Below are 22228 nucleotides of genomic sequence, written 5' to 3'. Positions count from 1 at the left end.
ACTTAAAATGACTTGAGGACTGTAAAATCTGTATGACTTTCAGGCCTTGATTTGCCTTGATTCTGATTCTTAGTGTGTCAACACTGAAAACCTGAGGTAAACTTCTATGAACAACATCACTAAGGTTTTACTCTCACATTAAGCTGATGTTATGTCACATCTCACTCCCACGTTGGGCTGACACCATAAATGAAATACTATCCAATATTGTAGCAGGATCCGGAGTCATCCCACAGATGACATCCTTACCTTGTCAGCTTGCTGACGGGGTTAACATCTTTGGTCATGTGGACAAGGCGTCCGACTTTGGATCGGAAGGTCCGTGGTTCGAATCCCAGCACGGGACGATAGCCGCTACAATATTGCATCTCACCATCTCATTAAGCTGACGTGATATAACTGAAAGACAATGTAATATCTCATCTCAGTTGTATCTCAGTGATACATTAATTTGAGATCAAGATATAAATGAACTACTCCCCAAGGCAGGTTATATCCCATCTCACTTATACATTGAGTTCACACCATAATATAACTGAACTACCTCGATCGCCAAGGCAATGTTATATCATATTTCACTTATACATAAAGCTGGCATCATGATATAACTGAAATACTCCCCAAGGCGGTGTTATATCCCATGTCACTCACACATTGAGCTGAAACCGTCATGTAACTCAACTACGACCATAATATTGAGTCTCACTCTATCCTAGGTCCATGAGTTCTCACCAGGCTGAAGCAGAGGGTTATCAACAACCCGGGTTCAACCTCCTCGCTGCCATCGTTCACCAGAGGTTTGTCTGTCCAGAGAAAGAAGTGTGGAACTTGTTCCTACCCAACGTCTCCTCCCCCCAGCATGGCTTCCATCAACTTTCTGTCCGTCTGCCTCAGTCTCCACGACCTTCCAGAAAACCATCAGCCAAGTATTCTGGGTTCAAACCTCACTGGTGGCAAAGGCTCATACACCTTGAGAAAGCACCTCTTTGAATGGCTGATACCAAAAAGAGAGGTTTCAGATGTGGCGAAAGGTTGTAAGATAGATCCGGGAGTTATGAGTCAGGTGCTAGTTGCGTTAACTGTACGGAACCCCGGTTCAGTTATTCCTGTCAGGCCTGCGTCCACTGCCAAGCACTGGACAGAGTTGGAGAGAATATATCTAGAGACATCATTCGACTGTGAAATGAGGATAGAAAAAAATGTTTCGGGCATCAGGAGAGGAGTGTGTGAAAGCTGAAGTGGCAGCTGTTCCAAGTTTATTGGAGACCTTGAAAGAAGTGTTTTCAAGAGAAGCAACTCACTTTCAGACTGTCTTGGAGCCACAGGTATGTTAGCTGAAGGGGTTATAATTATGTATCTGTCCCTATATTACAGGTATTGTACAGAGCTGCATATTAGCACATTTTTGTGCAAAATAGTGAAAATATACCAGCATGACATCAGTGATGTTTAGTTACCTGCATATACTCCTAGACTAAGGGGCGGTGGGGTAGCCTAGTGGTTAAAGCATTCGCTCATCACGCCAAAGACCCGGGTTCGATGCCCCACATTGGTACAATGTGCGAAGGCTATTTCTGGTGTCCAGCTCCACGATATTGCTGGAATATTGCTAAAAGTGGCGTAAAACCATACTCACTCACTCATGAATGAATGTTACCCATGAACATCTGGGTTAGAATTGATCTTCAGCAACCCATGCTTGTCATAAGAGACGACAAAAGGGATCGGGTGGTCAGGCTCGTTCACTTGGTTGACACATGTCATTGTATCCCAATTGAGAAGGTCAATGCTCAAGCTGCTGATCACTGGATTGTCTGGTCCAGACTCGATTATTTACAGACCATCGCCATATAGCTGGAATATTGCTAAGTGCGGCATTAAACAACAAACCAATCAACCTCGGCCAAATGTAGAGATAGCATCAAAATCAGGTGATATGATACACCGGCCTTATCATCCAAACTACATATCTTGACCATGGTGAACACCAGTGCTTGTCACCGTTCATGAGACCATGTGGTTGACACTCATACAGCTGGTCTATGAACATGTGGACAATGTTTCAACAGTGGGGTGAACCTCGATTGTGTTCAGTAACCTGATACATTCTGTGGCTTGTTCCATATCAACAGGAATTTTGGAGGGTGGGAGGTGTCATACTGATTACTGGATAACACTTTTACTGCTCCTGAGTGACTTTTCCAGCATTTGGCCTAGCACTACATACAAATATGATAAAAACCTATAGTAGAAGTACAGGGGTGGAAATATGTTTAAAATTGCTAGTGTACTCCGGTACAGTGGCACATGTAAAGTCACTTACCCTGATTATTTCCCACTATACCAACCGTTTTCTTGCTGATTTTTTAAATAAACAACATAATAAACATTGGAAAGTCAACTGGACACCGGTACAGTGTGATATACAAATTTGCTTGCCCGACAGAAAAAAACACTGGACTCAGACGTCGGGCAATGGGTTATTTCCACCCCTGAAGTACACTGTGTCCAACTTTACCCTACATCATCATGACAAGTTACATAACATTTATCATGTTTATAAGGACCTAAACTAATCTAGGATTATTTTATTATCAAACTTTAAGGCGATGGAAGTCTTGTACAATACATTAACAAAGAAATCTGATCTCCCAACCATATTTTTCACTTTAAATTTGATAAATAAAAAAAAGATGAAAAAAAGGTTTGGGTCTGTACCCCACATCATAACACAAAAGATTCCTGATGAAATCAGTCATAAACTCAGCTCACTCACTCATCCTGTCTTAATAGCGCTGAAGTTTCGTCAGTGCTCAGATTCTTGGCCATAAATTCACAAGAGATCGGGCTAATTTCATCACCTTTCACCAGACACATAATGATAAATTCTTGATATTTTGTTTCAGCAACATACCCTTGAACACATCATAACCTGTTCATCAGTGCTTGTGAAATGTATCCAACACCTGCTTGAATCAGGAGTTGCCTCCCCTGCTATGCTGGCTGACACAGGACTTGAGGCCTGCCTCAGGAGTCTGTTGAGGAGGATGTCCTCCCTCTTGTCGGACTATGTTAAGAAAGAAGGGTGTGGACACATGCTGCCAATCGTTCAGATGCTCCAGAACCTGTTCCCCCAAACTGAGCTGAACACTCATGGATGTTATGTGGTATCGGAGCTGCTCAGAACACTGCTACCTGGGAGTTTCTTTGATCTTGTGTTTGAAATTGCATTTAGCAAGGTGAGTTAAAAATCTGTGTACATGAATTTTGTGAATATTTGTAGTGTCCAATAGTGTTGGGAATTGGTTGAAATCTCACAATTGATGATTGTTTCATTACCAACAAACAATCATCGAAAAAAATTGGTTAGCATCATTTTTCAGATTTTCCTATCCAGGTTGTTATTGCAGTTATGTATGACATGATGCAACTTGCTACTTTAAAGTGATGACTAATATATCATGAACATAAACTTCCCGGAGTCTTCAAGAAATATTCAGTCATGGCTTTTCAGTTAGTGAAGTGAGTTTTCTAAGAATTAAACACGTTTTCATGCCCTGACAACTTCTAAGATATGTTCCATTGTCAAGTATTTCAAAGACTAAAACAGTAGTTCCAAAATCGTTTATGTTCGATTATGAGAAAATGTGACCGATTGCTTGGTCGTTTGGTCACTGCGACCAATCTTCGATTATTTCAATTAATCGGAATACCACTAGTGTCCAATCAAATATATATAAATGTATGATGCATATATCCATATATTAATTCGGCATGGATTTGTTTCATCCTTTTTGTTGTTTGGTTGGTTTGTTGTTTAATGCCGCACTGAGCAATATCCCAGCTATATGGCGGTGGTTATTAAATAATCGAGTCTGGACCAGAAAAGCAAGATTTCATTTCGTCAGGAGCAAGCGTACACTCCGAAACGTCGTGTTATTCACAATAAAGAAGTTGAGATCCATAAAGCTTGCATTTCTTATGCATTCCACTTTTAAATGCCCGTCAGAGATTTGAGTCTGGACAATACAGTCCGGTGATCAACAGCATGAGCATCGGTCTATGCAATTGGGATATGGTGAAATGTCAACCTTGTCAGCGAGCCTGACCACCTGATCCGGCTAGTCACCTCTTACGACAAGCATGGGTTGCTGAAGCCAAATTCTGACCTGGATTTTCACGGGTCCTTTTCATCTTTTTTGTCAATAACATTTTCCTCCCTGAATTATCAAAGCTTTTATTGTGATGGCATGTTAGTGAACATGACATAAGAAGGAGCCATTCTCCCGAGAAATGTTCCTTTTGATTATTTGAATATATTTTGCATAAATTCACTTCAACTGGAACATGAACTTGTGTTGGTAATCTTTAGGCTGTTTTTATATTGTATTGTCTTCAATAGCTTTAGTGGTGTAGTGGTTAGAGCGTCCGCGCGGAGAGCAGAAGGTCGCGGGTTTGTTTCCCCGACCGCGTCATACCAAAAGACGTTAACATATGGTACTTGTTGGTCCCTGCCTGGAGCTCGGCATTAATGGGTACAACAAGGACTGGTCGGCTCGGAGTCAGTATAATGTGTCTGAGTAGGGTATTCATGCTTCACTGCGGCATGGTATCTCAGTGGGCTAGCACTATAAGACCAGATTCAGTCTGGGTTAGTACAAGCAGCCGCACATACACATACACACACATGCATGTCGTCATATGAGCGAAATATTCTCAAGCACGACGTTAAACCCAATTTCACCTCACCTCAATAGCTTTAGATTTTTATACAAGTTTAAATTTTACATTAATATCTGTGATATTCCAGGTGTTTTGTCTGTGCTTCATTCACAGGTTTAGAATTTAGCATCATGTATTATGAATGTATTGCTTGTTTTAGTCATGATATGGCTGAAATACTGCCGATGTCACTTAAAATCTTAACTCACTCACCTGAACTTATCAGGTGTGAGGTAGAAACAGCTGATTCACCGAACCTGTAACATTTCAGATGCAACGCTCCAACAGCAACTCCAACAACAGCACCCAGCTGGGCAGTCTGAGGAGGCGGTCAAGCTTCGACAGGAGGCCGGGTGCCAGCGACAGAGGGCGGTCACGGTATAATGACATCGATGAAATGGATCTGGAGTTCGATGAAGTGTCACACTCTGCTGGGGGGGACGGGGAGGTTATGGAGTTTGATGATGTTGATGACATAGGAGACAGTCAGGATTCCGATGAAACACAAAACACTCATGGTAGGTGAATCAGTCATTGGTTATGAGCTTGAATCTCAGATTTACCCTGATTATAGTTCTGGACATGTCAGGTCCATACCCATCACTTTGGGCTCTCCTCCATTATTTGGGCGGTGGGGTAGCCTAATGGTTAAAGCGTTGGCTTGTCACTGAAGACCCGGGTTTGAATCCCCACATGGGCACAATGTGTGAAGCCCATTTCTGGTGTCCCCCGCCGTGATGTTGCTGGAATATTGCTCAAAGCGGGTAAAACCAAACTCAGTCAGTCAGTCAGTCCTCCATTATTTAGCTGACACACTGAAATAGGTTTTAAAGCTGCATTTATAGCAACTATGTCTCTCCCGCCCTCACTCACACTCACCGACTTTGTCACAATATGGCTGAAATATTGCCGATGTGATGATAAATTGTAACTGATTGACTGACTCACAGAGCTGAAAATCAGCCTTTTGTTGTCGGGCTGTTTGAGTAGATGTCAGTGTCAGTGTCCGTCTATTGTGTTTGCACCTGTCTATCTCAGTGGTCTTGTGCTAAACAAGATCAGTGTTACCTTGGAGTTGTTTAAGTTGCCTCAGCCTCTGTCTGCAGGATGTCCAAGTCTGGTGAGTGAGGATGGACTGACTGAGAGTTGCAAGCAGCGTCTTGAGGCAGTGAGACTCCTGTGTCTGTGTTGTAACTATGAAAGCAGCGTGGCGCCCTCTGCTGTACCGTACAAAGCTGAGATTGAGACCTCCTTCCTCAAAAGCAAGCTGGCTGAGCTTCTGGAGGGTGACATGTTTGATACAGGGAGGGCTGTGGATCTGTTGTGTGTGAGTATCTTGCAGATGGATGGACACCATCTTACTTCCTCCCTCTCTTTAGCAGTATGTAATATACAGTGAAACCTGTCTAAACCGGCACCCCACGGGTGACCTTGATTGGACTGCTCACACCCATGCCGGCTTAGAACGTTTGATTCACAGCACAATCACTACTTCCTTACTATCTAGCGTGCCAAGAGGAATAATGAGTGCTTTGGATTATGAGTCCTTGATTGGACTGCTCATACCCATGCCAGTTTAGACAGTGTTAATTACGGTTAAAATTGCTTGTTGGAACCTGAAAGTCGTGCAGGAATACGGAATAGACAGGTGCCGGATTAGACAATTTTTAATGATCATAATATCGTAAAATAGCGGGACCAAAATTTTATACCGGATTAGACAGGTACTGGTGTTGGCAGGTTTCACTCTAATTTGATAAATTTACTGGAAACTGGTATTCCAAGGCAACACACAAGTTCACCAAGTTACCATGCTTGTCAAGAGAACTAATGTTCGAGAAAGAGCTGCAACATTATGGATTGAAGTTCATGCTATCAACCACTGATGTCCGGACCATTTGTTTACAAGTTGCTGTGGTATCTTCAGCAGCTATGTTAAACAATGTTCACTTGGAAACGGGTTGTTGAAGTATATTTTTGGGGATGATGTTTTGTTCTTGGGTTGAAAATATTGAATCGAATCAGCTTCTTAAAGGTAACAGTTTTGTTGTGTTGTTTATGATATTTGTTAATAAGTTGCATGTGTACAATGGTTCGGGTACGTAAGTCCCGAAACATTCAAAGGAAATTTGAATTTACCAGATTATTTTAAATGTAGTATTTTTGTCATTATAATTTTGGCTACATTTGACTACAATCGCCAGCTGCTGAAGAGTTGCTATAAATCCAGTTTGGGTCCATGCAGGTAGCAAAAGTACTGTCAGTCTCCATTGTACTTAGTATGGTGACCCTTCAGTTGCTTGTGATCTATAGCCTGTTTATTTATATTGTACTGTTGTACTGTCTCTAGTGATATATTTGTATGATAGTGTACTAGTTTTAAATTAAAAGCTGTGATAATCTAGTATTTTTACTGTCCTTCGATGACATGTTTTTACGTTCTAAATTTATTGATCATAATATTGATGTAAATTAAATTGTTCTCGTCACGATATGGCTGCAATATTGCTGATGTCATGCTAAATATTAATTCACTCACTCAGTACAATTGGAGTGAAACGATACGCTCTTACCATGGTACGGTGCGTATTGCGGTACAAGGCTTTTGGTTTGGTCCGTTTCAGTTCGGTACATGAGATATGATCATAATGCAAAAAAGAAAAGAAACGCACAGATTTTAACAAAATTATTCGATTTCTAGACATTTTAGAAAAGTTTTAAAAAAGGGTAATAAAATGACAGTATGAAAACCGAAAATACTGATTTTTGGGGTTGCATTACGGTATACCAAACAGAGGCAAAATACCGAGGTTCTACTGATACCGCAGAATACTGTTTCACCCCTACACTGTACCCCTACTACTTAAGTTTAATGGCTCTGAGATTCACATTAATATACCCTTGTATTCTGCTTAGATGGATGCAATTGTGAAGTCATTGACAACGCAATGTCATAACGTCTCTGACAGAGATTTGGATAACATGGTGGATGCTATCAGGTAGATGTCACATATGTTACTTTAGTTTTATATATATTTTCGATGCTTCTTTAAATTGTTTGGAAGTTTTTGGGAAATAAGTACCTCTTCATGCATATTTGTTAAAATGCTCCTTGAAAGTAGAGGCATGAGGACATGTATGGGGGTTGTACTTTAAGAATGACAAGGCAGATTGTTAGTGTAAACAGATACGAGTATCAATATTTGTACATAAATACACCTACATTTTTTCTTATCCTGACTCATGATCTTTTGCTTATCTCCCTTTCCTTTTCGAATGGTAGTGGAACACTTGAATCCCTTGAAGTTCCCGAAGCGGACGTATAAATACACTCACCCACGAATTACCTCCCTTTTGCCCTTTTCCCCCGGAAACAGTCATGTGACCAGCCTTACTTGTCATACTCTCCCTTTTCGCCCAAGCGGATGGTTGGGTGAGCACTGGAGTCCCTTATACAGCATTATATCCTTTTTAATTAGGTCCTATTCTTCAAAATTATGCTTTATATGGATTTGGCTATAACTACTATGTATTATATGTAAAAAATTTGTAAAAATTATTTGTATTTGTGTCTTTATTTCATTGTTATGTAAGTTTGTTTACATTTCATGAAATCTTGCAGTGTTTGCAGGCACAGGTTGTCCGTGGCTGATCCCTCACCCCCAATGCCCTTCGTGCACAAAACCATGTTCTTCCAGCTTGCGCTGTACTTATTGTGTTGATTTATCAAATCTACAATTTAATTTTGTCTTATTCTATAGACGTGCCATGGATCGGGTGAGGAAGTCATCTCAAGTCACAGCTGATAAAACAGGAGATCAGCCTTCGTATGTTGCTTGCTACTGCTGAAATTCATAATACTGGTGCTATGTTTAGTACGTTGCAGGGGCAGTCTGCTGGTATGGGGACTAAGAAGAGATCGACTACAACGCAGTTGACTCTGTCTCAGGCTAAGAAAAAGACGTCATCCTCTTCTACTCGCAGAAGAAAGCATCTGTTACCAGATCAGAGGGTAAATCTACGCGTGCTAGTAAGTCAACGCAGCAGAAATCCTTCAACGTAGAGATATTACCTCCACATGAAGTAGACGTTATTGATGACCCCCACCTTTCTACCCGAAGTATCTATGAGATCAGCGACTCACTCGACTTCTACAACTACTAGATCGTCCCCTGCAACGGTCACAGCAGGCCAGCTGTTTGACGAACTACCACCTACTTCTCAACGGATTGAAGTTGAGGCGCAGAACTCATCAGCGTTCGCAAACGCTTTTCGTCTACACCGCAGCAGCTTCAACCAACGCAGAACTTTGACCCAGGCGAATTTATGAGACAATTCACCAACCAGATGATGGCCATGATGGAACGTAGGTTCGAGGAAGAAGCGAAGGCTCGGCAAAGCCTCTCATCTACCGACACCGTGCGCAAACCACGGACCTGCGCGAACCTACTCCTCATAGAACTACGTATCAAGACTACGTTGGCGAACGTACACCTTTGCAAAGGTCTCCACAGTCCGACGACTCTGTCATCGTGGAAGAGGATAGAAGAGATGAGATGCCTGCCTACTCACAGTTCTACATCCACGAACCCTCAACGTTCGAGAACATTGAAGGATCCATCTCCTACACCTAGCCGCTCTTGATCAAGATCTCACAGAAGTTCACGAAGTCACTCATCACGAGACAGAGGTTCGCAAAGAGAAGGCTCACATCACAGACGTTCGCGAAGGGAAACATCTAACGACAGACGTTCGCGAAGGGATGAATCTACAGATAGAGGTTCGTGAAGATAGCACTCTCAACATAGACGTTCGCATAGGGAGGATTCTTCAGATAGAGGTTCGCGAAAGGATGACGAAGGTTTGAGAAGGGATACAGGTTCGCAGATGGATGAGTCGCAGAGGCCTAGCACTAATATTCAGGAGACTTTGGATCAGCAAGCAGACTTCGTCTTCCCAGACTCAGAGGTTACAGCATGGATTGCCAACGGGTTGAACTTGGAGTCTCCTTCTAAGGATAAAGATGAAGTCTACACTTATATGATGCGTAACGACGACTTCGACTCCGTCACTATCCCTCCGATTGAACCTATATCCAAGGTACCCTCTGACCTACGCAAAGCTTTCGCAAAAGCATCCAAGTACCAGAGTCAGCATCTACCATCATTTAATGTGAAGAGATTCCCCTTACATCATATGGATCCATTTACAAAGGCGCCTGAATGGGATGATAAAATAAAGTTAGTCAACGACTCCTGAAACAAGATGTATAAAGTGGAAGATAAAAAGTTTCATCAACTTATGATGATAAAATCCATAGATACTCTGACCAACGTCATCCGTCATACTTCGCAAAAGTATAACAGCAAGTCAAAATATTCCGGCATACAGAAGGCAAAGGAGAAGAAGTACCCCAGTTTCAGAGGCGGCAAAGGATCTTTTCGTCGCCCATCCGGAAATTACAGAGGAAACTCAGGGAGAGGCCACACTCCCAGAGGATCCAGAGGAACTAGACGTTGATATCAAGGTTCGGAACGACTGGCATCTTCCACCCCCAGCCGTTCCTGTAAAACCGTCGACAGTGGGTGGACGTCCACAAGGGTACTGGGAAAATTGGGGAATACTAGAGGACGACTACGTCTCCCAAGTACTAAGAGAAGGATACAGAGTACAACTCAAGGCCACATCTCCGCTAACCCTCAGCCAGATGGTCTTCGACTATATAGAGGAGCAGGCAGACAAACTACAAGAAGCCATCGACTCACTACTTATGAAGGAGGCGGTAGAGATAATAGATCAGCATCATCTCACTCCAGGCTTCTACTCCCCAATTTTTCTAGTACCCAAGAAGAGCTCCAAGGAGAAGTTCAGACTGATTTACAACATGCACAAATTCAACAAAGACTATCTACTGAAACCAGAGAGGTTCAGAATGATCCACCTACCTCAACTCAGACTTCTCGTCCTCCAGCAGATTACATGGCCAGCATAGACCTGCAGGATGCGTATCTACACATCCCCATACATCCGGAATCAAGAAAGTGTCTACGATTCCTATTCAGAGGGCAGCACTTCCAATGGAACGTCCTACCGTTTGGAATGTCTTCGGCTCCGTGGCTATTCACACGAGTAACCAAGCCTATAGTCGCATATCTACATCATCGAGGTCTACGCAATGCCTTCTACTTGGAAGACAGAATTCAGGTTCACCAAGATGCCAGTCAACTCAGACTACAGCTGAACTCCACGATCAAGTTGCTCACTCAACTAGGATGGCTGGTGAACCTTATGAAGTCAGAGTTTGAACCAAAACAAGATCTGCAATTCCTGGGGATAAGGTTTATCACAACACAGAATCGTATTGTCGTCCCAGAAGATCGTTGGGTCAAGATACAAGCCATGATTCCACCAGCAGTCATCTCTCCGTTAACACTACAATCATGGCAAATTCTACTCGGTCTACTAACCTCGGCCCAGGACTTGACTCGCACAGGAAGGTTACAACTAAGACCGCTGCAACGGTTCCTGACAAAACATCTAGACAGCATCGACCCAATCTTGCTGCCAGTTCCGGCTCATCATAAGGGAAATAGGATCCCCTTGCATAGACCTGTTTTCCACGGGGTTCAACAAACAACTACAGACGTTTGTCTCACCATTTCCAGATCCTCAAGCCTGGGCAACAGATGCACTGAGCATAGCTTGGGATCGACTAAACGTTTACGCGTTTCCACCCTGATATTACTTCCGGAAGTACTGTTGAAGATCAAACAGACACTGACTTTGGTCGCGCCATACTGCCCAGCGAGAGTATGGTTCCTAGACCTAATAGAAGATCTCGGAAGTCCAGCAATCAATTTACCAGATTGGCTGAACCTACTCATACATCCGCACGCCAAGCAAGTCCACGGGAACCCGACAGCATTCCAGCTACATGTGTGGACCGTATCAAAACATGTTTGAAGAAAGAGGATACTCCGCCAGGGCAGCCAAGGCAGTAACGCTAGCGTTACGCAGATCTACTCGTAACCTGTATGATGACAAATGGCTGAAGTTTGAGACTTATGCAAGGCGGAAAGGCTTCATTGCGATGAAAGCTACTTATCCTCAAGTGGCGGAATATCTGTGTCATCTTAGACAGACCAGACATCTGAAAGGTTCGACATTATCTACATACCTCGCCACCATCAGTACAGTGATTACCATGAAAACAGGCATCAAGTTGACGAAAGTACCAGAATTACTTGCTCTGCTGAGATCTTTTAAACTGGAGGACCAGCAAAGTAAGTTCAGAGCTCCGGCCTGGGATCTGAATGTAAGTCTATGTCATCTTACGAGGGATGCCTACGAACCTCTAGACCAGACTACCTTCGAGTTGCTGACACAGAAGACTCTGTTCCTGCTTGCGCTAGCCACGGCAGCTCGAATATCAGAGATACATGCGCTGGACTTTGGTCAAACCAGATTCAACAGGGGGCAACATGCTGCAGTTCATCTAGGACTTAGATGGGACTTCATTGCCAAGAACCAACTACCTGGTCAACCAGATAGACAGTTCCACGTACCAGCGCTATCTACAATCCTCGGCCCAGAGGATATAGAAGACCTATCCTTGTGTCCGGTCAGAGTCCTGAAGATATATCTTCAAAAGCCTGAGACAAGGAGACAAAAATTCAAGCGCCTGTTCATCCCATTATCCACAGAGACATCAGCAGAAGTCTCAAGAACGACGATATCGTTCTGGATGAGAGCCATCATATTGAGAGCCTATAAAGCAGCAGGACTAGAACCTCCTAGAGCTTCCAACCCACACGAAATCAGAGCACTGGTGTCAACACTGGCTCTGCATGGAAATTGCGCTATACCAGCAGTTATGGAGGGCTGCTTTTGGAAGTCGGACACGGTGTTTGCCAACCACTACCTCCAAGAATCAACTTGTCTGAGACTGAAGTAAGACAAGAAAGTGGTCCCCTTGAGTTATAACGGAAGTTTGAAGAATAGGATCTAGGAAATGCCGTTTCGCAGTTCCCATGGGGGGGATACAGGACGTATCTAAGGACAGCTGATGAATCCACGAAGTGGCTTGACACCACCACCAATCCGTCGGATTCTATAAGCAAAAGATCATGAGTCAGGATAAGAAAAAATATGTTATGACGATAAGCCCTCCCAACCTCCCCGCTGGAGACACTTTGGATTTCACAGCAGATCCAAGTGCATGGGCAGAAAATCAGGAGAGAGGACAAGTAAGGCTGGTCACATGACTGTTTGCCCGGGAAAAGGGCAAAAGGGAGGTAATTCGTGGGTGAGTGTATATTTACGTCCGCTTCGGGAACTTCAAGGGATTCAAGTGTTCCACTACCATTCGAGAAGGAAAGGGAGATAAGCAAAAGATCATGAGTCAGGATAAGTATAAAAATATCAATTTTACTTAAAAAATTACATTGTTGTTATCTCACTACTTATTTATTCATTAACACATGAATATAATACGAAATCAGTTACATTGCTCATCACAACAATGTAAGACTTGTGATTATATTATTAGCTAATCAAAACGGTTGTTCATTGGGCATCGCATAAGTTCTTTTGGTATTATGGAATTATAGATGTTAACCATTTTTTTAGTTTATTTTTAGCTTAATGATATATCATGGGATCACATGCAATATAATGACAATTTATATTTCGGGCATGTTTAAACAGCAACATTGTTATCCAAAACGTGGGTTAATTCTTGTTCTAGAAGTGTGATCAAAACACAGCGGCGGGATCAGGAAGTCTGTTGTCTCTGTCTTGACCTCATCACCCAGCTTGTGCCTCATCTCACCGACCCAGACAACCTGCCCTCCAGGGTGAAGAAGGATTGCAGGGAGATAACTCTGAAACTCATCAGTGCTTTCTGGTTAGTAGACATGAGGTTTATGCTGCATTCGCTACAAGAAATTTTCTTTGTGGGATTCTAGGGATGGGTACGTTCCTTTTGACTTTTGTCATCTCATCAGGGTGTCTTCTGTGAGTGGCATATGCAGAAGTTGTAGAATTTGATAAGGACAAACTCTATGGATGGAGAACTTCTTTATTCGGGTGATGCAACATTCAACAGATTCTTGTATATTTGTCAAGTATCATACTTCTTTATCCTTATCTCATCAGGGTGTGTTTTATATTTGTATAGGTGAATGGATCTGCCTATGTGAACAACAGCCATATGAAAATGATATTAGAATGACTGAATGAGTTTGGTTTTACGCTGCCTCTAGCAATAGTCCAGCAATATCACGGCGTGGGACACCAGAAATGGGCTTCACACATTGTACCCATGTGGGGATTCGAACCTGGGTCTTCGGCGTGACGAGCCAACGCTTTAACCACTAGGCTACCCCCACCGCCCAAAAAATGATATTAGAATGACTTGTTCTTTTAAGAAAATATTTAATACCACTGACTTTAATGGTGTATTAGTTAAGTTGAAAAAACCCCAAGTGAACTTGAAATCAAGTTAAGTTTAATTTGTGTTGAAAATATTATTCATTGCAAAATCTGAAATATATAGTGAAATGATATTAGAATGACTTGTTCTTTTAAGAAAATATTTAATACCACTGACTTTAATGGTGTATATTGTTAAGATTGAAAAAACCCCAAGTGAACTTGAAATCAAGTTAAGTTTAATTTGTGTTGAAAATATTATTCATTGCAAAATCTGAAATATATAGTGAAGAGTTTACTTTAAAGTTTATCACACACTGTGATTTGACATGTGTTGTATTGTGTAGGAGGAAAATGCCAACACTAGGAATACAAGCTTGGAATACAAGCTAGGAATACAAGCTTGGAATACAAGCTTGGAATACAAGCTTGGAATACAAGCTAGGAATACAAGCTAGGAATACAAGCTAGGAATACAAGCTAGGAATACAAGCTAGGCAAACTTTATGGACAACAATGAAATATAGAAGTTGTTATCCATAAAGATTGTCTAGTTTTCATTCTCTCACTCACCTGAATGTCATTGCTGTCTTAATCTGCACAGTTTATGGATTCTGTTTTTTTTTATGCATCTATGATGCTCAGTTTCAGCAAGCTCCGTGGGGATTATGCAGCAGCAGTCAGACTGACCCTGGCCAAGTGTATGCGAGCATTTATGCAGGTATAGTCAAGTCATGTTTCAGTTATGGACAAAATCTCTTGTGTACTTGCCGAAAACTTGGTGCATAGGTATCATAACATATGTATTTTTAGCTGATCTTTTTTCGAGACCAAACACAATATTGCTTGAAAGTTACTGACTGTAATTTCTTCAGACCAGGCCCCCATTTCTCGAAATAAACTTAAGTTTTTACTCAAATTTCAAACTGAGTTTGACAATTTGAAATTTTTAACAGTTTTTAACTCAAGTGCAACTTTAAAATAACAAAAGCCCAAACAACTTAAGTAATATATCCATCAAACTCGAATTGTCTACTGTGTTTGAGTTTAATATTGATTTCAGTTCATTCTGGAAAATGCATTTTCTCAAATTGAGTAAAAACCCTGACTAAGTCAAAACTCAGACTTAAGTTTGTTTCGAGAAATCGGGCCCAGATGAAATGGCACTCTGGGCAAACCTGTCTTTGGTTATACCCTAATGCTGAGTGGCAGGCAGGGTGACAATAAGTAGCATCCTTTTATGGTCTTGCCTGCCTATGAGCCTGAGCTGGAAGCACTGACCTTTTGCTCTCAATGCAGATGCTAAGAAGATCTTCTGCATTGTCATGTTGACCTGGTCAATGAAAGTATGTCTTTCTTTATGATTATCATTTTGTCAAAATTGTGTGTTCTGTTGCAGTGTGATCCTAGTGATGAGTGGAGTATTTTGACGATGAAGAAGGATGAAGATGAGGCTGAAGAGAGCATCTCGTCAGAGTTCCACAACTGTCTGCTTGATACATGTCACATGACATGTCTGTATGTGGCCGAGGCTCTGCAGAAGTGAGTTCTCTGTTGAAACGGACATTTGTTAATCACATGGTGAACGTATGGGTAGTTGAATACTAGTCTCATACGTCACACGAGTGTCGTATCGCGTTGACCTGTGTCGTAACGACTTGACCTGAGATTCTAATGATTTGATTGGATAACCGATGACCTCTCAGTTAGGTCACGTTGTGATGGAACTACTTTTCATTCATAACAAACACGTGAATTCATTCATTCTACAACTTAGATGCATATTGGCATGTAAACATTGAGAACGTTGCCGTGTCGCTGTTTAATTGTAAGTCGAACTGAGACATTATATCCGTCGAAAAACATAAACGCAATGTTTCCACCAGTGATGTTAGCAGAGTGAAGCAGTTGCAAACCAAGAAACGGGGTGCTACGGAGTAGTTTACTGTAGGAGGCTGTACGAGAGGCAATGACAACTGACATGCATCGTGACGTCGGTTACCAAGGGAACAGACGAGAATGGCGTAGTGACGTCAATACAGTGTGACATCATGCAAAAGTGTACTACAGAACAAAATTCTTCTGCAACCTCTTTATGAAACCGGTTTCGGTTTGAAACCATAACAATAACAAAAATACGCTATTTTGTCAATTTAATGCATGTAAGACGTGGGTAATAAATAAAATACCACACTCGGTCTCATTACATACGTTTGAAACACTGTACAAAACAGTTTGGTCGTCTGAGACGCAGATGGTTGCAGTTTGACAGCCCTGATCAACCTTTCGCTCGGTCAGATACCATAGGAAGGACACTCATTTTCGTATAATTCGTATGTAATGAGACCTCGTGTAGTATTCTCTATATATCTCCCATGTCCATATGGCCTGTATACAACTACTATATAATAAGCATTAATATACAGAAAGTGTTTCATGATTCACAAATTTATCATTTCAATCAGGATTTATTAATGACTCTGTTTCAATTTTCAAAAAATAAAATCTCCAGTTTTGGAATAACCTGGCCAGTCAAAAGAACTAATTCAGCAGATAAATTTACTCTCATGCTAAATTTGCAAATACTGAGTGTTGCAAACACACAACAAAAAAGTGTCTTGAGACAAAGTCTTTCCCATAATCAAGGGTTGTGCCAGGGTGGGCAGCATGGGAGACATCCATAGACTCGATAGGATTTTTATGCTCCATACCCCAGCAGACCTCTAACGCTATCACTTTTACTGCAGCCTGTTTGTGATTCCCGCTGAGGATGGCCTGCAACCCAAACCCGCTCAGCAACAACATGCAGCCTTCGACCTCATCTACCAGGACTGTAATGAGCTGATGACATTCAAGGTACTGGGCATCTGTTACACTGATGAAGCCAATTGTTCTACAATCAATCATTACAGCCAACCACCCACCACCTGGCCATTATTACACACAACATTGATCATCCTTAAATCTGTCCATTCATCCATCTGTCAATCTGATCATCCATCCACCTTTCTTTTCCTTCTGCCACCCTTGGATCCCCCCATCCATCCATTCCCCCAATCAATCCATCAATCCATCCGTTCCCTCTCCCACCTATCCATCCAACCACCCACCTATCCATCCAACCACCCACCCACCTATCCAGCCAGCCAGCCAGCTAGCCAACCACCCATTGTTCCACCCATCCATCCATTCAACCATCCATCCATTCCCCCACCCACCCATCGATTCAACCAACCATCCATTCCACCAACCATCCATTCCCCACCCATCCATTCCTCCCCCACCCATCCATTCAACCAACCATCCATTCCCCACCCACCCACCCATCCTATCAACTAACCATTCATTCCCCCACCCATCCATTCAACCAACCATCCATTCATTCACTCATCCATCCATCCATCCATCCTTTCCTTCCCCCACCCACCTGTCCATCCATTCATCCTATCCATCCTTTATTTCTGTGTGTGTAGGAGAGGAAGTCAGCAGAGCGCCAACAGGATGAAGTACTGTGTCGCACCTCGACTGTGCTGACCGCCCTGGCCACAGTGGCCTGCAGTAGCCCGGTCAAGGAGAAGATGTCCCTGTTTGCCCTGTGTCAGCTCATCAAGGAGAAGGGCATTGCAGTGGACAAGGTGCTCAAGGTCAGTCTTGTATATTGCAGTACTATAGAAATAAGTAATTCTTATGAAACTTCTGCTTTTATTACATCATTGATATAAATCCTGTATTTCAGTTGCAATTACGCCCAAAAAAGGCTTATTCTTCTTCATAGAGATCGTCCTTGGGGTACATATTATGCATTTTCCGGCTGAAAAATGTCCTGTGACAGTTGTATCAATGTTTTTTGAATAAAAAGATTGAACAATAAATAAACTCTTTTATTTATTATACGGCCCCTACCTCACGGAGTTACCTCCCGTTGCGCATGCGCACCAACTGGGTAGGCTCCTAGACCCGTATCATCATTCCTTCTGCTGTCACTGCCATGAACAGACGTTAGAGAATTCATGAGCCGTACAGTGCTGAACTTTCTTCAAAAGAAAACGACTATGTCTGAGACACCACCTGTATGTATGGTCTTTATTTGCCTATGAAAAGGAACAGTAAAGCTTTACAGCTGGTTGTTTCATAATTGTAACTTTGTATTATATTATATTACGCAAACTTTCCCGTGGTTTACGCGACGTGTTGCTCTGCCATGGCGGGAAGTTTAGCTTGCCATGTGGTCGTAATATTGCGTATTGAACCAACTATTACTTTCCGCGTGGTAGCCTTCAATGCATTTTCAATGTTTTCTACGTGTATATATGCTGCTGGTCCGCCGTTAGCTACATGCTTGCGTGTTTGCTTTCAGGCCTTTTCATCCTGTTCGGTATGTGGACAGAGCATTCCACGGGCCGACAGGCATGACCAGTGCGTCGCCTGTCTAGAAAAGACTGGCCATGACGCGAACACATGTACCATATGTCTTGGGTTTTCCCCCCGGGCCCAAAAGCGGAGGGCGGCGGACACGCTATTTTACAAAGAGATGCGGAGGGGCGGTGGGGAACTGACGCAGGTCCCCCCGTCTAAGACTAAGAGACAGTCACGTCAGGGAAAAAAATCCCGAAGCCAAACCGCCTCTCCCGCTAGTACTGGTGGTTTTGATATGACACTAATGGACAAATTGTTTCAGCAGCATATGGACTCTGTGAAGTCCCTCGTTCGTGAGTCTGTTGGAGGTCTCCGCCAGGAGTTCCTCGCTCACTCCGGACGGGGGGCGGAGAGTCAGGGGGTGGGATCGCCGGGCTCAGCTCGATCCCTCAGCCTTGAGGCGTCTGTAGACCTGTTGCCTCTGGCTTCGGGTCCGGACGCCTCGGCTGCCCCGGAGGGGGAGGTGCTCCCAGTTCCCCTCTCGGAGTTGGCGCAGGGACCGTTGAGTATTCCTGGTGTTCCGGTCCCTGCGCACTCCCGCCCCATGAGAGCCGAGGCACCAGTTCTGCCTGGTCTGCCTCCAGCGCCTCGGACCGGGGTCCGTGCACGCTTCCAGGCGCCCGGCGGAGCTCTGTCTGCTCTTCCTCTCTGTGCTTCCTAGCGCTAGGCCGCCCACCGGTCGGGTTAGGGTCCTCTTTCGGAGGAGACTCCAGCCTCTGACTCGGGCTTGGGCCGAAGTCGATGGAGCTGGGGAGGTAGAGGAGCATGACGGTGGTTTCCGCTTTGCTTCGCTCTGCGGGAGGTCCGCAAAGAATTGCCATGGGCCTACCCCAAACCGCTGTGCCTGTTGGCTGCTCGGACTCGGCTGAGTTCCCGCTTGCCAGGCGAGGCGTTTGCCCCTCGGGCAGCCCTCGCAGACGCAGCTCCGCGATTCTGCCTTCGTTGGTTCAGGACGGGTCGAGCCCCTCTTGTCTGGTACCCGTGTTCGGGTTCGACTTGCCGGATTTAGCACGGAGGTACCAACTTGGGAGGACTCCCTGTTCGTTGTTCCCATCGCTGACGAGTGCGCGGTTCACTTCCGTCGCCTCTGGGGAGGCTCGGCTTCCTCCGAGCAGCTCCGCTGCTCGGCAAGGGCGCCTCACTCCACCGCTTGCCCTCGCTGGAGCCTCCCCTGCGGCGCAGCGCACCGGACCTACGCAGGAGGTTCACCGGAACGCGATGCAGCAGGTCAGGGTGGTGGTCCATGAGGCCTACCTCTCCTCGATTCAGAGGTCGGCCCTGGAGGCGGAGGGGCATGCTGGCGACGTTGCCGCGATGTCGCGGCTGTCTCCGCCAGCTCGGAAGTTCAGGCACACACCTCAGCGACTCTTTGGCGGTCTGCTGTGTCGACGGTGATGTGCGCAGTCATGGGGATGCGCAGGCTGTGGCTGTCGACGTCTCGGTACTCGGCAGCGACGCAGCAGACCTTGCTGGCCCTCCCTTTCCGTCTGGGAGCGACCCTCTTTCCAGGGGCCCAGCAGGTCATACGGGAGGCTGCCGCTGCAGCTACCTCCTTCAAGGACTCTAAGGCCTTGTTGGAGCACCCGCGGGTGTCTCGCCCCCGGGCTCCCGTTCCACCTTCCTCCGCCGGGGTGCAGCCTACACCCGAGTCTGCCGGCTGGCTTCGGCCGCTTGGTAGGGGTAGGCGGAGGAGCAGGTCCGCCAAGGGTAGGGGCAAGGAGCAGTCCTCGACTAGCTCCCAGCCTTTTCGCGGGCGCGGGAGGTCTGCCCCGACCTCCCGTTAACCCATCAGGCTGCCGCTCAAGCTGTGTGTCACACCCAGTCAGCTCCGCTGCTCGGGACAACGCACGCGCTCCTACCCCATATCCCAGTGGGAGGCCGCCTCTCTCTATTCCTGCCGGAATGGGAGAAGGCTACCAACAATGTTTGGGTGCTGGCCACGGTCAGCATCGGCCATTTACCACTGTGGAAGCGAGGTCCGCCCGACTTCACCGGCATACGCCGCGACTCCGGTGCCGCCATGTCAGGCAAGGGCGGACATATTGGCGCCGACGGTTCAGGCTCTGCTGGACAAGTCCGCTAATCGGCGCATTCCACCGGAGAGGAACAGGCGGGATTTTACTCCACGTACTTCCTTCGGCCCGAAGAAAGACGGCGGGTTCCGTCCGATTCTCAACCTCAAGGGGTTGAATCGCATGCTCGAAGTACCATCCTTCAAGATGGAGACACTGCGCGCCGGTGATATCATCTGTTCAGCCCGGGCGATTGGCTCACGCCAATCGACCTAAAGGATGCGCGATCTGCATGTGCCCATACATCCCTCGCTCAAGCAGTACCTTCGGTTCTCTTTACGACGGATGTGTTACCAATTCAGGGTGCTCCCCTTCGCATATCGACTGCCCCAAGGGTGTTCACCAAGCTCATGTTAGTCCGGCTACCCCGGCCCGCCGCTTCAAAGGAAGGCGTTGTTACCCTTACCTCGGCGACTGGTTGCTCGGTGCACTAACACAGCCAGCGAGTCTAGAGGCTACTCACACAGTGATAGACATTCTAACTCGACTGGGGTGGATAATCAACCTCAAGAAATCCGACCTGGTACCCACCCAGGACTTGGTTTTTCTTGGAGCGCGATTCCAAACGAACAAGGATCTCGTTTCCTTGTCGCCCGACCGGATCACCAGAGTTCGGGAGATGGTATCTTCGTTCCTCTCCCAGCCCCAGGCACCAGCACGGACTTGGCTCCATCTACTGGGCCATATGGCGGCGACGATCATGGCGGCGGTTGAGGATGCGTCCTATACAGCAAGCTTTGGCTCGGCTGTGGACTCACACGGAGGATCTGGAGCGCAGTCTCACAGTCCCCGAGTGGTTGACACCTCACCTTCAGTGGTGGACAAATGTCGGGAATCTCACCAGGGGGATCCCCTTGGCAATCCCGACGCCAGCTCTCACAGTTCAGACCGATGCGTCCCTCACGGGCTGGGGGTTGTTCTGGGCAGTCTGTCGGCGTTCGGACTCTGGTCCGAAGCCGAAGCCCACCTTCACATCAACGTGTTGGAACTGAGAGCTGTGCGGTTGGTATTCGAGCGCTTCAGAGAGCATGTCCGTGGCCAGGTAGTCCGTCTTCAGTTGGACAACCAGACGGCCATGTCGCACATCCTGAAGCAGGGCGGCACGGTGTCCCCCAGCTCCTCCGGGAGCGTGGGACTTTCTCCTCTGGTGCGATCAGTGCGACTGTCAGGTACTCCCTGTTTATCTCCCGGGCTGGAGAACGGCGCGAGCAGATCGCCGATCCCGGCCCTGGCCCCGCGCAGTGGATGCTCGACAGGCAGATTTTCAGAGTAATCTCCCAGTTGTACAGGGTCGCTCCAGGTGGATCTGTTTGCGTCCGGCAGGACGCATCAGACACCCGTGTTCTGCTCGGATACCGGACCCAGGAGCGTTGGCTGCCGGACGCCTTCCTGCTGGATTGGGACGGGCAAAGTGCTCTATGCTCCCGCCGTTACCACTCATTCCCCGTGTCCTTTCACAGCTGTCCACCCAGCCAGCTCGGCTACTTGTGCTACTGGCACCGCTTTGGCCGTCACAGAGCTGGTTTCCGGTAATTCTCAGGTTTCTGGCTCAGCCTCCTGTTCTATTACCTTTACGACTGGACATT

General features: G+C 45.4%; 1 protein-coding gene across 1 annotated transcript in view; it reads left to right on the top strand.

The window, feature by feature from the left end:
• Window positions 1-22228, top strand: part of LOC124277804 (serine-protein kinase ATM-like) — a 120121-nt gene that overhangs the window by 23039 nt on the left and 74854 nt on the right. The window contains 12 exon segments of the mRNA XM_046713519.1: window positions 717-852; window positions 854-1239; window positions 1241-1325; window positions 2907-3239; window positions 4994-5240; window positions 5829-6049; window positions 7639-7721; window positions 13469-13627; window positions 14806-14875; window positions 15554-15696; window positions 16902-17010; window positions 17628-17798. Of these exon segments, the coding sequence (XP_046569475.1) occupies window positions 717-852; window positions 854-1239; window positions 1241-1325; window positions 2907-3239; window positions 4994-5240; window positions 5829-6049; window positions 7639-7721; window positions 13469-13627; window positions 14806-14875; window positions 15554-15696; window positions 16902-17010; window positions 17628-17798 (2143 nt within the window).

Source organism: Haliotis rubra, unplaced genomic scaffold, assembly GCF_003918875.1.
Source record: "Haliotis rubra isolate DU_JTF1 unplaced genomic scaffold, ASM391887v1 Scf228, whole genome shotgun sequence".
NCBI classification, from domain to species: domain Eukaryota; kingdom Metazoa; phylum Mollusca; class Gastropoda; order Lepetellida; family Haliotidae; genus Haliotis; species Haliotis rubra.
Note: the sequence above shows the minus strand (reverse complement) of the source record. Positions and strands in the feature narration are given on the sequence as shown.